The sequence below is a fragment of the Stegostoma tigrinum genome, chromosome 21 (assembly GCF_030684315.1).
Source record: "Stegostoma tigrinum isolate sSteTig4 chromosome 21, sSteTig4.hap1, whole genome shotgun sequence".
NCBI lineage: Eukaryota > Metazoa > Chordata > Chondrichthyes > Orectolobiformes > Stegostomatidae > Stegostoma > Stegostoma tigrinum.
The window spans coordinates 42,400,167-42,416,848 of NC_081374.1; the positions used below are offsets into that span (position 1 = coordinate 42,400,167).

Genomic DNA, 16,682 nt, shown 5'->3' on the forward strand with positions numbered 1-16,682 from the left:
TGTAGCCCCTTCATTATCTTGATAATACCTCTCAGTTTTTAACCTACGCTTCGGAGTCTTTGACATCCATACAGGATAAACGTCTCTGAGCTGAACTATGATGAGTTTATAAAGTATAACGATATTGTTGTATGCAAACACTTTAACATGCTTTGGCGCTAACCAGCTGTCTCAGTTTAATCCATTACTGTAGAAACGAGCTTGACAGTAGGACAGAAGTAGAAATGCAAATTTTATTATCAATCTGCTCCATGTTAATGTGAACTAAGCTATACAAATAAATTCAAGACAAGATGAATCCGGGAGTTTGTGAATAGTTCTACAATGCCACATAAATGAATTTACTGTTTATTAGATTACTGGGGACGGGGGACAATCATTCAAATGTGCTAAGCTTATCAGATTTGTACATATTTCTGTGCCTACACTTCTCTGCAAATATATCTGTCAGGCAAAGGAGTTTAGATGTGGGAAGGATTTTTTCCTTACCCCTCAGAGAGTCTATATTTGTAAGTGTCTTCACAGACCCACTCCAAGTGGAAAAACTGCAGCTCCACTAGTGGGACACAATTTGGGACATGTTATGAAACAGAACTCTACAGACACTTTAGATCTGCTGATGTGGGACTTTGAAGTTAATACACATGTACATGATCTGATTTCTGTTCCACAGAAGACCCACCCATAAATATTCTAGAATCTCAATGTTTCTCATCTAGTCTATAGTGCTGGACCAATTGTAATTCACTATTTCACTACTCTTAAGATAGTAGGCAGAATTTTATTTTCTTACTTTGAAGCAGCAATAGGCTACCTCTTCCATTTAGTATTGAATTTTAACTTCATCAATCCCTTCCCAGCCCCACTATACTTTGTTCTCTCTGTGACATACCTCACATTTCTCTCATATTTTCACAATATTCTCTTTTGCATATGGGATTGATGTTGTTCTCGGCATCCTGTTTAGAACCTGGATCACATTTTTGCAAAATTTTGTCCATAATCAATGCAGCATTCCTACTAAGTACTGCAGCCCATTGTACAGGTCTATTTAAATGCCAGGCCAATCCTATTCATGGTCCACTTGGCCAAATTTTCAAAGCAGCATACTACAACACTTATCCATGGTAAATGGGATGTGTCAGATAAGTACGTTTCCATCAAAATTCTTCAGCTTTGATAAATTTGTAGCTGAAATAAAATAAAGTTAATGTTTGTTTCTCAAATCATTAATTCATCATTAGGGAGCAAGGAGTTCAATACTAATCCCCACTTAAAAACACATGATGATTTGTTTCTCATTTCACTGAACAACTTTAATTCTGTTCAATGTTCTACTCTGGACACTTAGGGGCTGCAGTACAATTAGAAGCTGGTCATGGAGAATTTTGGAAAAAAATTGAGGGAGCCGTTGGTGCTATAACCGATTGTACGAGCTGCAACTCTCGAATTAATCTAAGACCTCCAAAAAACTTAATTTAGGAACTTTATTCCTTCTGTCAATGATCCTTCCTACTTGCATATATTCCATATAGGCAATGGATTTGCAAGTTTCTAGGTTATCTTTTTAAATTTGGGGTAGATCTGAAATTACTCATGGCTGATGGTGAAAAGCTTGGGACTAGCAGATCAAGCACCTGATGTTCCGTATGTGCTGCACAAAATGGGTGCCCGAGCCAATATCGCACAAATTATTTCCATCCTCACATCAGCAGCTGTAGGTCTATTGGGGCAGCTGTTGTACCTCTGAGTCACAAGGTTCTAGGTTCAAATCTCATTCCATAAAACTCCAGTTTGATGCCACACACTGGTGCTGCTGCCTTTAAAGTCAGACACTAAAGATCAGGTTTATGTGAAAGGACCTTTCCCACTCTCTGAAGATGATCAGATAAGTTATCGAGCCACTGTTTATTCTTCCACTGACATTAAATAAAATTTTGATCATTGTTACTTTGCTGTTAGGGGATTTTGATTTGTTTTATATAGCTACCTTGTTTTCTACACTTTTTAAAACTACTTCATTGCTTGCAAGGCATTTTAAGATGACCTAAGGTACAGAAAGGCAATATAAAATTGTAAACTCATTCATTCTTCCTACCTATTATATCAGTTTCCTTTCTTCTCATTCTGCAAATTCTCAGCCCCTGAGCAAAGATTCCTTCACTCCAATATCTGAAGGGTTTGGAGGCATTCGAATGCCCTAACACTTAGCTATAGATCTTCCCCAGGAATGTAGGATTTGGGATTAGGGACTTGGAGAGTGCGGCTATTACATCTGTGTCTGTATCCTAAACAAGTGCTGAAAATATTGCCCTAGATTAAACAGCCAGCAATTATTCCACTGACGGTTTCACATGGAAATCACAAGAACGATGACTTTTTAAAATTCAGCATAAATCTTGCAATGAAGTTGCATGTTAATTATTCTTAGCTTCGTTAAGTAGCACAGCCTTTTGGAGAGACGAGGATTCTGCAATGCCAAATCAGCTTTGATTCAGGTCTTATATTACATTATCCCAGTGCAATATTGACTGCCCAAAGTATGGTAGACTGGTTAACAAGGTTAGATCACATGGAATACAGAGCAAGCTTGCCGTTCGGATACAAAGTTGGCTTGAAGGTAGGAGAGAGGGTGGTGGTGGTGGTAGGTTGCTTTTCGGACTGGAGACCTGGGACCAGCAGTGTGCTGCAGGGATTGGAGCAAACCACTGGTTTTTGTCATTTTTATAAATGATTTGGATGTGAAAGTAGGAGGCATGGTTAGTATGTTTGCAGATGACACCAACATTGGGGGTGAACTAGACAATGAAGAAGGTTATCTCACAGTATAACGGGATCTTGCTCAGATGGGCCAAGGGGTGGCAGATGAAGTTTAATTTAAGTAAACATGAAGGGCTGCATTTTGGAAAGACAAATCAGGGCAGGACTTCTACACTTAATGGTAAAGTCCTGAGGGGTGCTGCTAGACAAAGAGACCTTGGGGTACAGGTTCATAGTTCCTCGAAGGTGGATTCACAGGTAGACAGAATGGTAAAGGTGGTGTTTATTTCACTTGCCTTTATTGGTCAGGGCATTGAGTGTGGGAGTTGGGAGGTCATACTGCGGCTGTACAGAACATTGGTTAGGCCACTTTTGGAATACTGTGGTCAGTTCTGGTCTCCCTGCTACAGGAAAGATGTTGTGAAACTTGAAAGGGTTCAGAAAAGATTTACAAGGATTTTGCCGGGATTGGAGGCTCTCAGCTACAGGGAGAGTGAGAATAAGCTGAGGCTATTTTCCCTAGAGCTTTGGAGGCTGAGAGGTGACCTTATAGAGGTTTATAAAATTATGAGGGGCATGGATAAGGTGAATAGACACTGTCATCTCCCTAGCATGGGGGTGTCCAAAACTAGAGGGCATAGGTTTAAGGTGAGAGGGGAAAGATTTGAAATGGATCTAAGGGACAACTTTTTCCACACAGAGGGTGGTGTGTGTATGGAATGAGCTGCCAGAGGAAGTGGAGGAGGCTGGTCCAATCGCAACATTTAAAAGGCACCTGCATGGGTATACGAATAGGAAGGGTTTAGTACGGTATGGGCCAAAATGCTGGCAAATGGGACTGGATTTATTTAGGATATCTGGTCAGCATGGACAAGTTGGACCAAAGGGTCTGTTTCTGTGCTGTACACCTCTCTGATTCTACTCCGCTAGCTGTGCCGTGCTTTGTAACATTCAGAATTATGATGATACATTTATATAAATTGATAGCTGCATTTAAATGCATGCCAGCATTGTTGCAGGACTGCATATATATCTAGCATAGGCATGAAATCTAGGCAACTGTTTATTTGTCTTGTTCATCTGGCTACCTCTGCTCGGTGTAGCAACATTTCATTCATTCCACTTTCCGCTCTTGGAAAAATAGGTTCCACACTTTTCTTGACAGGGACATCAGTTAACACTCTTCCTTTTGCAACTTGTTATTATAATGAGGTAATATATAATTTGTCCCAAAGAATTGAGCTGTTACGGTGTTGGAAATGTTTTAAAAATAACTCCTCTGCTAGCACCATACTGTAGCGCTTTTAAAAAACTTGTGGGAAGAATCTATATAGCAATCTGCACTGGAATTTAACAGCAAATACAGAGGGATTTTGTATGTACTAAGTACTACACGTTACTTTTGTGGTTAATAACGTTACAGCAATTGTTAGTGTAAACTAATTTAGACAAAATTTAATCTTTGTCCTCCTCCCTAGTCCCTTCCCCAGTATTTAATCCTCTATCAACATATTACTTACAAATTAGCTGGCTGTCAGTATTTGTGGAGACCTTTTTTCTATATAACAACAGTTTACATTTCACGAAGTGCTGTTGTGATTGTAAATCACTGTTGGGCATAGTGCAATGAGCAATATAAATGCAAGTGTGTATTTTCAGATTTCATTAGCCTAGTGTTCTGGGCTTCCACAAGAATTACATGGGGAGGAAATAATTCTAGACGTCTGTGTACATAAAAGATAATACCTTGTTTTCCTACCTCTCCCATCTTTTCTGTTAACCCCACTCTTTTGAGTGGCCTCTACCCCGCTTCACTGCTCTAACTGTCTAAGCTACTTCTAAACCCTGCATCTAGTGCTGTGTCTTTAAGAGCAACAGCAGGGAAGTGTGCAAAAAAAAAAATCAGGAGTGCATTGTGCAGGAAAGCTACGAAACAAACAGCATTTTACACAGTATCCAAAGTGCGTGACTCAAGAATTACCTCCTTCTACCCCTGTGAGCTAGTTATCCCCACGTAATGCAATGGTTTGGTGGATCAGTATAGGAAGCTCATAAATGATATGGTGCCTAACAGAGACTACGAGTCCTGTTAATACACCGGCTAACATCAAGAGCGAACAATCATCAAGGCGAACTCTTTTACTGATGAGGTTAACATGCTACCTCAATTAGAAAGCTGCTTGAAATTAAGGATCAGAATCTTCTTCATCTAGAGATGGGTATAGTATTTGGAAAAGAGGAAATGACCAAAAGAGATTAAATCCTCACTTATTTAATGCCCAGAGATAGTAGGAACTGTCGATGCTGGAGAATCTGAGATAACACTGTGTGAAGCTGGATGAACACAGCAGGCCAAGCAGCATCAGAGGAGCAGGAAAGCTGACGTTTCAGGTCGAGAGCCTGCTTCAGAAAGGGTCTCGACCCGAACGTCAACTTTCCCGCTCCTCTGATGCTGCTTGGCCTGCTGTGTTCATCCAGCTTCCCACTGTGTTATCTTTATGTAATGTCCACTGCTTTCTGAAAGCCTTCATTACAACAGCATTTGCAAACTGGAATTTCCCAAGGCAATCTAACGTACGAATGAAAATTCCATTTGTTGTAGGAGCAGAATTGGGCCATTCAGCCCATCAAATCTGCTCCTCTATTCGATGCAGTCATGGCTGATCTGATAATCCTCAAATTCACTTAATTCCAGTTCAAAGGGCAAACAATTTCTCCACGAGCTCAGAACCTGCTGCAAAAGTGCATTAGATTTTACCACTAATGTATTGTGTCTTACAACTCTATTCTAGGAAGCATGGCCAAACACAGGATAATTGGCAGTGATTTGAACACTTCGTTGCAAGCTGGAATTCCCTGATAGCGAAGCACCTTAATGTGTCTCATTCATATCACCAGAAAATTGTTTAGATGAAAAAAAACTAAACTACTCTGCAAAATGAGCATAAATGGAGTGTAGAGACCTCACTTTCTTTTTAAAAAGGCATCTCAGCTTTAAGTACATAAATAGAGCTGTCAGTGACCTTGAAGTGAGTGGTTAATTTCACATAACTGAGGACCCTTTCAATACATTATAGACAGGACACTGATTAATTAGAATACAGAGTCCAATTGGAATCAAAACACTTTAAACGATACTAACATCCACTGAATGCAGATAATTCATCGTTAGGGTATCCCGACAGGTATGAGTGGGTTGTCTGTTCCCTTTTTTAAAAAAATCTCCTTTTTGTTTACTTTTTCCTCCTCAATTCCATGGATTAACACACAATCAGCCTCAGTTACTCTTACTGGAGAATATTTTAGAAGGTGGTCAAGCCCGGAAAATGAAAACAGGCAAGAAGTTTAGAACCAGCTTTTTAGTCATGCAACATGCTAGAAGTATTTAGGGAGCAAATGAAACAGTAGGAGAGAGGGGTTAACAGCACAAACATGCTCATGGCAGCACAGCAAGAAGTGAGGTCATCTGCAAAGTCAGTGTACACCCCAATCCAAAATCAGTATTGTTGGGTCTTCCTGGATAAGTAAGAAATGGCATGACTTTGAATTCAAACGTTAGAATCATTAAATTCATTGGCTGACTGGTTGTTGAAGAGTTTTGGTTCCAGTGCAGATGCAAAGAGACATCAACAGTAACAGAAAACATAGGGGTTGTTTCATGTCAAGAAGGGCTTATCATGCCTTATGGGCTGTAATAATGAGATGTACACTCTGGTGAGCAAATGTCAACAGGCTTTAGACCAGACCTGCATGACATGAAAACCAGGAAACCCATAAACCACCCTGCTGGGAGATGAGATGCCAAATGGATCCTTGTGCCCGTAACTACTTGGCAGAATAAAAATCTCTGTGGCCATTAGAAACTGAGATAAAGGTGCTTGTTTATCAAAGACTGGGGTGCTGGTGGGACAAAGGTCACTTGTGTTTACTGGGTATGGCAATAAGGTCATAAGGAATGGTGCAGAATTCACAGGCACCAGTGTCATTGGTCACTCCTTGTCTTAGCAGTCTGTTGCAATAGTTTGCATGATATGTTTTCTCAGCATTTCTTTTCCCTTTTCTTTCAACTATGAATTCCCTGTTTCTCGCATTCGTATGTTGACCATCAATTGGGAGGAGTTTATATCAATATCAGTGGAAGTCATGACCTTTGATTTTGGGGCTGGAGGCCAAGATGAGGAGTTTGGTGATTGGGGTTCAGTTGAGGAAATCAGATTGCAAAAAGACAAAACAATAGCCGACATTGCTTTCAATTTAGTCTGAACACCAACCCAGATCCTAAAGTCTTCAGTAGCGTGGGTTCAAATGCAAGGGAAGCCCTATGATCCAAATTAAGGCAATATCAGTATCCTAACTGGCTCAAAACAAGTCTTGAAACTTTTTGCAGGGGGCAGCTACATGAGGGAAAATATGGTAAAATAGTTAACCTGGTCATTGTGTATCGCTTAGTAACCAGCTACATCTCTCTTTGGGGCAAATGTCGAAGCATTTCATTTTGTTTAGGCAAGTGGGAGTGTGAGGAGCCGAAAGCATCCACAGTGCTGAATCCACGGTAAAGAAATACCAAATGGCAGCTCCAGCCATCAGCCAAGTGCCCCACTTGAGGCTGCAGCTAATCGGCCAATTCAACTACCATACAGGAGAAGCTAAATATCTTCTTGGAGATCAGAGCAAAATAGGATTTTATTTCCAGTGATGGTGAGGAGAGGAGACTTTGCCCTGTCGTGTTAGTTTATGCCCTCTCCTGGCTGCAGGAGGGAGAGAGGACGCAATGGAGTGTTTTGATGGAGTCCTGCTATCACAGTCAAATTATTGCTCTAAGATTTAACTCCTTCAAGATCACTATAGTCCAAGAGTTGTGGCTGTAATGGTGTGAGGCCACACTGTGTGGTACGCCCAGAAACTTTGTCTGGGTGAGACTGGAAAGTGATCCTCACAGCCCCAGCCTTACTCCAGTTTCTCCTTTCCCATGTGGATATGAGGGTGGACGGTGGCTCAGTGGTTAGCACTGCTGCCTCACGCACCAGGGACCCGGGTTCAATCCCACCCTTGGCCAACTGTCTGTGCAGAGTTTGCACGTTCTCCCAGTGTCTGCGTGGGTTTCCTCTGGGTGCTCCGGTTTCCTCCCACCATCCAAAGATGTGCAAGCTAGGTGGATTAGCCATGGGAAATTGCCCATAGTGCTCAGAAATGAGTGGTATAGGGTAATGTGTTCTGCGTCGAATGCTCTGACTGTCGGTATAGACTTGTTGGGCCGAAGGGCCTGTTTCCACACTGCAGGGATTCTGTGACTATGACTTAACCAGGGCAGGCACTGTAGCCATGTCATTTGCCCACCAGCAGGTGGCATAAGCACTTTGACTGTAACATCAGCTGAAAATAACCTCACTCTAGGATGTATTGCACTGAGCTGTGTTTACTTCAGTTGCTTAGTGGACTAGGCAGCACAAAGCAAAGTGACACTAACTAAGAAGATCAAAACCTAGTGCTCCCCACGTTTTACCCCAATGTGGACCTCATTTGGAGGCTTGAAGACCATAGTGGCTACCCACTGAGTGGTGAGAGAGGAGCAGCAGAATGGGGCTGAGCTTTGATCCCAGGACAGGCAAAGGTAAAACAGTCTGGAACTGTTCCGGCCGGAGGTAGTGTGTGTGTGTGTGTACAGCGCTGGGTTGTGTTACTGACGTACCTCATGGTACTGTTGTCACAGATTACGCATGATAAAGGGCTGCTTCAGGTCATACAGAGATTATTGATAGCCACTTAAAAAAACAGGAGGTGCGCTATACAAGGAGCTGAATGGAATGAGCCAGTAAAACGAGAGGATTGGGAAAGGTTATAGAGATTGCACAAGATTCCCCACTAACCAAATCACTCTACACTGGGGAAGAAAAGGACCAATTTTTACTCAAGTAGACGCAGCTTGCACATGGTAATGATTACTTCTGGAGCCTGGAGTCTACACAAACTGCCTGATGTGGAATTTGAACAAAAAGTCTGTGTTCCCAGACTATTTAATTTTGTTTAAATATAAATTGGATTTTGTTCCTTATTTCTGAGCTCCCACCACAACTAAGGGATCTTTAAACCCCTTTGGTGGGATGCACACAATGATTCTAGCTTCTCTCGTTGCTTTCCCTCCCGCTAACAAGGGTTACCAGTCAGAAATCTCCAGGATAAATGTACCGTATCTGTGCAATGAGAGACTGGTGGAGGAGTTTGCGGTAACATCTAATTCGATGGGCGGATTTCATATTTCACTTTCCCCGCCCCTCTTCTGTGCTGATCTCAGCTGAGTTGAGCTGTTGGCTTAAGGAATGCAAGCTACCTCTGAGTAAAAGTTGTCTGACAAATTCCAGAAGTGGTAGCGAGGCAGGCTATGAAATTCTGCTGACTGATCACAGAAGGGTTTCTCACCCTTGTGTGTCCTAAAGTACGGATGCAGCCTATCTTTCTCAGAGGATACAGCAGCAGTAGGCCAATCAGCCCATCGAGGGTACCTGGCCCTGAGCTTAGAAGTACACGAGTCCCTCACCATTGACCACACTCATTTGGCTCAGGATTGAGAGAGAATGAGAGAGGCAGGGTTCGTCAGAGAGTGGGGTCATCATTTTCTTTTTCTTAAATTTACTCTTTCATGGGACTGTTTGCTCATCCCTAACCATGCTGAAGGGGGTGATGGTAAGCTATCTTCTTGAACTGCTGCAGTCCATGTGGTGTTGGTCGACCTAGAGTGTTTGTATGGGCCCAAAATCCAATTGAGCATAATGACCCTTCCAGGACTACCCCATTTCTCAAACTATTGGCAATTTGATCAGCAAAATGCAGGGTATAATTTCTAAACTAATATAACAGAGGAAGACTGCTGGCTCATGGACACAATGACTGGACTTCCTTAAAGCTCAGGTCCCTACTCATGTCCAATACTCAGGGCACACCCCCTCTCCCCCACTCAAGTGAATCTCTGAGTACATCATGGTCACTCTGCATTTATGATTCAATGCAATACCATCTTGTTCTCGCACCTTGGTGAATTTTACCCCAAATTTTCTTCGAGGGGGCTTTATTTGAATGCCAAGGTCACATGCCTCCTGCCCACCTGGTCTGACTTCCCCATGCCAGCTATTAAAAATTGTTATTTTTAGTCCCTCACCCACTGTGTCACTAGTGAGAGTACAACTAACTGCTTTGAGAGACAGATGCAGTTCATTCGTCTATAGAATAACATCACATATTATGCGTCACTTGTACATCAGCTACAATAACGGGGGAAATCAGGTTAAACATTGCCTGGATTCAACAAAGAGAAGACCTACTGTGATGGAAGGAATTGGAACCAGACTGCAAGGATAAAAAAATAGTACATGAGGAAGCCTCTGGAAATGGAAGTCGCAAAGCGAAGAAGCAGGGGGAGAGAGTGTTCAGTTAATAAAGCACAGGAAGTGAGTCAGCTTGCAATTTCACTGCACACTGCCACAAAGCCAAAATAAAAAAAAGTTACCCCACCATTAGCCAGACAGAAGCTGAGGCCTGAACCTCGAGTATAGCACAGTTCTGATAACACCATGGGAAGTTCAATAAAAAGGTGATAGGCAAATCCAGCCCTGCTCGGGCTGTGTTCTGTGCCACTGTCTTTCAGTTTGACACACAGGCTCTTCAAAGTGAATTTGTCTGTCACCAGTTCATTGAACGCAATCACAAAATTTCCTTTGCACTTCTTAGTAAGCAGTGTGTATTGGTTCAGCTCAGTACCACAGGTTAGTGTTTAACTTTTAGTGCCAAGTCTCCGTGTTTGTGCTGACGGTTTTCATGTACTCTGCCTGAATGGGAAACTGCATTATAGTGACAATACACTTTTCCAAATGCCCTGAACTTTCATCCTCCTGAGAGACAGTGGGTTCCTCGCCAACGTTCATGTGTATTTGTTTAGGACACAGAGTCACAGTAACATTTAATTTGTGACAGTTAACGTACCACTCAAAAATGTTTACACATACTTCTGACTGCTCTTCAAAATAACTTCTGGCAAGCTCTCAAGGTGGATTGATTTTATTTGAGACTGTCCTTTTGGTCATTACAGTTGGGCCAGGGATGAGCTTGTTATGTCCATTATATCAAGTTGCAGCACAGAACCAGGCCATTCAACCCAAGTGATTTACATTGTATGCGAGCCTGTTTTTGTCGTACTTCTGTAGCATTTTCCCAGGTGAGACTGCTGAGAGTTGCCACCCTTTACCAGTAGGTGATATTGGGTGAGGGCTGTTTTACGGTAGCTCACTGCCTTCAATTCTCCTTTCGTCTCTGCTCTTGTCTTGGGCTTATCTGGCGATTAGTAGTAGAGGATTCACCAGCGTAGAATGTCTACAGAAGAGGCACTGTTCTTGTATAGCCTGGATGCTTATTGTACAACAGAAATGAGCACAACTACATTTGGTCAGGTATAATATCTAGGACCTTAAGGCACATTACTAATTCATTTGTTCCCTCTAAAAGCTGTTTCCCTTCCTGTTTCACCAAGTGTGGATGACATTAAGTGAGTGGGTTGTCAGCGCAACACTAATGCTTCCAAAACCATGACTTTGTGATTGATTTTACTTTCAGCACATCTTATTCCTATCTTAGTTGCCTGGTTTTCTATCTTGCCCTTAAATCTACTTATGCTGCTCAATGCGATTACTTCTTGCAGCGAGGAGTTTATAACCATTCCCCTTTCTGTGTTTGTGGAGATAGCAAGAACTGCAGATGCTGGGAGTCAGGCTGACCTGAAACGTTGACTTTCCTGCTCTTCTGGTGCTGCCTGACCTGTTGTGTTCCCCCTGCTCCACGCTGTGTTGAATCCTTTCTGTCTTCTATTTATTAGTTCAGCCTCTTCATCTTCCACTATGGGGGGGAATGACTTCCCTACATCCAGGTTAACAAACCCCTAGACTTTTCAGGATCTTTATTAGGTCAACCCTCAGCTGCTCCTTTTCAAGAGTTGCAACGTGGGATCAATCCCATCTGGAATCATTCCTTTCCTTACCCTCTATATTCCCTGGGAACAGGAAGAAAGGTGATGCTGTTAACATCAAACCCAACAGTAAGTTGTGGCGAGCACATGCTCACAGCTTCCTTTTTCATGAACCAATGACCAAGGCTCTGCTCGAGCAGACGTGGATAAATCAGCCCTTGCACTTTGATAAAAGGATGGCTTTTGTTCACTAGGGTTTTAGCAGCAATGAACCTATGACCTGGTTCAACCTTGCAGTGGTGCTGAGGGGCGAAAATTGGAGGATGGAGGGTCCTACTGACTGTCTTCAGAATGTCATCAGGTTTAAGACAGCAGGTTGTGTCTGGTTAAAGTGATAATGGTCTGGCTGCCATTTACAATTCTGTCTCATCACCAATGGTGAGAGAAGCTCAGAGTGCAAAGCTGTGCTGCCTTGGAGGCGTAGAACGCTCAGAGATTACACATTCCCCTCTTGACAACCCAGCAACACGCTGCAGTGAAATACTCCTCTTTACCAGCTGACTAACTCACAAAAAGGACTTGGACAAGTGCGGCAGATTTACCTCCAAGTGTGAAAGATCCCTTATTGTACAAGTGGTGCATTCTTTACACATTAGGATCGGGGTGGCTAAGGGGAGAGGATTTTCTGACACAGTCGACAGTGGGATAGCCCAGAGTTAAGCAGATTTGCTGAGTGCCCCAATCTGTTCATAGTGTCACTGAATCCCTACACTGTGGAAGCAGGCCATTCAGCCTGTCGAATCCACACCAATGCTCTGGACAGCATTCCATCTAGACCCACCCCTCTACCCGATCCCTGCAGCCCTACATTTCCCCTGACTCATCCACCTAATCTGCACATCCCTGGACACTGTGAGCAATTTAGCATGGCCAATCCCCCCGAACCTGCATAACTTTGGACTGTGGCAGGAAACCCACGCAGACACGGGGAGAACATGCAAACTCCACCCAGACAGTCACCTGAAGCTGGAATCAAACCCAGGTCGCTAACGCTGGGAGGTGGCAGTGTTAACCACTGAGCCAATGTGCTGCTGTTGGTTGTAGAACATCCCATATATTGTTATGCTTGTGCCTTTGGTAGCTCGGAGGGCTTTACTTGTCAAAAGTGCTTGCTGCAGGAATAGATGCAGGCGGGAGGATCTTGAATGTTCAGAGAGCTCAGTGCCGGACTTGGTACCAGTTGCACTATAGTGCCTTAGTGATGGACATGAGTGAGAAGGGGAGTTGGTGTTATCAGAACTCTCTATAACTGTTGTTCAGCCTCGACCAGCAGCCAACCACAAGGCCAAAGCAGAGAAGCGCATACCTTCAGCTTGGACTGAATCTCACGAGCTTTCCTTCGGGCAAGAACCTGCATATGACTAGACACCTGCAGGAAAGAGCAAAGGGGAAGAAAAAGAAGAGCCTGTAACCATGGAGATGAATGTCCCCCGGATTCATGCTGGCTGCACATACCTTGATGCTTGCTTGGTATTCTCGCACTTTCTTCCTGGCTAACACCTGTATGTGACTAGACACCTAGGTCGATGAGATAATTTGAAGACAAAAGACACAAATGAAAGACAATGCTTCTGTCACAACTGTACACAGTGCTTACATTATTAATGAGTTAGTTCGTTAGTTTGGGCATGCAGAGAGCCAGGCTTTCCATCACCATCGTCAACCATTTACCCCCACCCCCACCCTCCCCAAGCTAGAGCTGCAAACAGCCATGCAACCGGCAGCAATATTGCTATAATGGCAGGCCATACTCTTCAGCATTTGCCTTCACTCGCCAGTCGGCTGCCAGCATGTTGCCAACAGCAAGCAGTGATAAGCACTCCAAGTAATTGGTGACCTCCAAGAGAAACAAATGAATCCTCTTCTTGTCAGCTCAAGCTGCAGAAGCAGAACACACACTCTAGCCCTCCACAGTGCCTGCAATTTTATTCCGGGCATAAGGCTATCAGAGCATGATGGTTTCAGTCCAGTGGACAGTGGGAGCTGCCCTGACCTGATGAGTCTAGTGTTTATCTCACTAACTCTACAAACTGGAGGCCATTTCAGCTCATCCATCGTCACTCTACCAAGCCCTTTCTGATCCACTGCTCCACATGCGCTGCCAGTACTCTCTACTCAGTTGCTCTACCTCAAGCAACATTTTGCAAAGTGCTGTTTTATCAATGCACAGTAGGAAAGGAGACCATACCTCCCGTGCCCCCTACTCCCACAAAGTTGCCTGTGCTAGATTTTCTGGAAGTAATCCCCAATGAGTCCCTTTAACTTTTTCTCCATAACCCCGGGGTGTGGGTGCTGCAAATGTCTACCACCAACCACCGCGCACCCCCCCCCACCCACCCCAACCCTACCCCACCTCTGTAAAACATTGCTCCTTTTGCAGCAGGTTTGTGAGTGATGTGAATTTGTTAGGAAATTGGTTAAGTCGGGAGTAGATCCATAAACAATTATTCACTCAGGAATTTAACCTCTCCAATGATGGCTTAGGACAGGAACCCACCCACCCATCTGTAGGTCAAAATGCAGTTATGGCAACCAATAAACACAGTTTTCAGTTTTCAACATTGGAGCTTGGCTGTTTCTCACAGTAGTTCTGGCTAGACACTTTTTTTCCCTAAAAAAAAGGATCGTGGCTATCACTGCAGGTTTGTCATAATGATTATAGAGTGGACTCCGCGATTCACTGCTGAGGAGATCTCAGATCCAGAACATAGAACATTACAGCGCAGTACAGACCCTTCGGCCCTCGATGTTGTGCCGACCTGTGAAACCAATCTGAAGCCCATCTAACCTACACTGTTCCATTATCATCCATATGTTTATTCAATGACTATTTAAATGCCCTTAAACTTAGTGAGTCTACCACTGTTGCAGGCAGGGCATTCCATGACCTTACTACTCTCTGAGTAAAGAACCCACTTCTGACTTCTGTCCTATATCTATCACCCTTCAATTTAAAGCTACGTCCCCTCGTGCTAACCATCTCCATCCGAGGAAAAAGGCTCTCACTGTTCACCCTGTCTAATCCTCTGATCATCCTGTATGTCTCTGTTAGGTCAACTCTTAACCTTATTCTCTCTAATGAAAACAGCCTCAAGTCCCTCAGCTTTTCCTCATAAGACCTTCCCTCCATACCAGGCAACATCTGTGACTCTAACTGTCTCCAATAAAAGTAAAATACTGCAGTTGCCAGAAATTGGAAATAAAAAGTGTTGGAGAAACTCAGCAGGTTCAGAACACAGTTCCGAAGGACAGTCATACAGGATTTGGAACATTAACCCAGCTTCTCTCTCCATAGATACTGCCAGACCTGCTGAGTTACTCCTGTTTTGTGCCTTTATTTCATGAACTGACTACCTATTTACATGCATCATCATCGGGGTGTTCAATCAAATAGGACATCAACGATTGTAACTTTGATTCCTGTTAGCCTCTCCAATGGGAAGGACTGTTGCGCAGCATGGGCAATGCTGAAATAGACTGTTAGAACAACTACTGTCTAATCCAAAGGATTATTGGAATGGTATTATCCACCCTGCTTTAAGGCACAGTTTGACTAGTTTACCAAACTCCATCGTCTAAATCTAACGACTAAATCCCCACGTTCCTGCTGCAAGTAATCCAGGGAAACAAAAAATTCTCAGTGCCATTAAAAATATTTACTTATTGTATATTTTTTAAAAATGGGACCTAAGGAGGCCAGCCAAAACTCATCCAATCAGATAAAAAAGCTTACTTACTTTCCAATGGGTGTGGGAGGGTGAAGATGGATGTCAGGTGGCCAATGACAGGAGTGGCGGGATCATAGGTCACAGGTTACAGCATATCGCTGTCAAGCATGCGTCCAGAGTTGACGACTTTAAAATCTGCAAACGCCGTCACAACTTCCCTAGCGGGCAAACAGCTAGCTGTGTGTATAAAACCCATTGCTTTCTCTTGCAAAGTCTCAAATCCAACTGATAGAGCCAACTCACCAGGTATTCTACCGTTTGACATAAACAAAAAGTGGTGAGGGGGAAGTGACTAACTGTTCTCTAACTTCACACTGCAGCAGGTCCAGCTTTGCTGCTCAATTCTATTCAATCTCACAGCACATGCAATTTCTACCCTCTACTAACAGAGGGTTCAGTAAGATCCACAGGTTGGAGGTAAGGTAGGAATCTTTCCATTACATATTTTAATAGGAATACCAGTTAAGTATTCGCTAAATCTTTTTTCTTGGAATATCTTGAGCACTATCATTCAGAATCACGATGTTTCGATACAGAAAGGAATCAGCGGGCTGAGCAGAGTTTGGATCAACCTTCTCAATGATAGAGAATACAAGTACCATGGCAACGATGTTTATATAATTCTGTACATTAGCGAATGAGGAAGTGCTGACTGGTTTAAAGTGACGGCTATGGTGCCAATCAAGCAGGCTGCTTTGTTCTGGATGGCATCAAGCTTCTTCAGTGTTGTTGGAGCTGCACCCATCCAGGTAAGTGGAAATATTCCATTACACTCCTGACTTGTGTGTTGTAGATGATGGACAGACTTTGAGGAATCAGGAAATGAGTTCCACGGCACAGCATTCCTAGCCTCTGACATGCTCTTGTAATCACTGTGTTTAAGTGATGACTCCAGTTGCGTTTCTGCTCAACAGTAACACCCAGGATGTCGACACAAGGGGGTTCAGAGACGGTAAAATCATTGAATGTCAAATGAAGCAGTTTAAATTCTCTCTGGTTACAGACGGTCGTTCTGTGACACAAATGTTACTTGCCACCTATCAAATCCGTGTCTGAATGTTGTCCAGGCCCCATGGACTGCTTCTGTATCCGAGGAATCAGAACTGGTGCTGAACACTGTGCAATCATTGGCGAACATCCCCACTTCTGACCTGATGATGGAGGGAAGGTCATTGATGAAGCAG

General features: G+C 43.3%; 1 protein-coding gene across 2 annotated transcripts in view; it reads right to left on the reverse strand.

Annotated features, from left to right (window-relative positions):
* The window catches only part of LOC125462770 (transcriptional enhancer factor TEF-5-like), a 151,943-nt gene that overhangs the window by 53,264 nt on the left and 81,997 nt on the right, over positions 1–16,682 (reverse strand). For both annotated transcript variants that reach the window (XM_059653472.1, XM_059653471.1), the window contains exons 3-4: positions 13,226–13,288; positions 13,077–13,139 (exon numbers count right to left, since the gene is read on the reverse strand). In XM_059653472.1, coding sequence (XP_059509455.1) covers positions 13,077–13,139; positions 13,226–13,288 — 126 coding nt within the window. The remainder of the gene's footprint in view (positions 1–13,076; positions 13,140–13,225; positions 13,289–16,682) is intronic.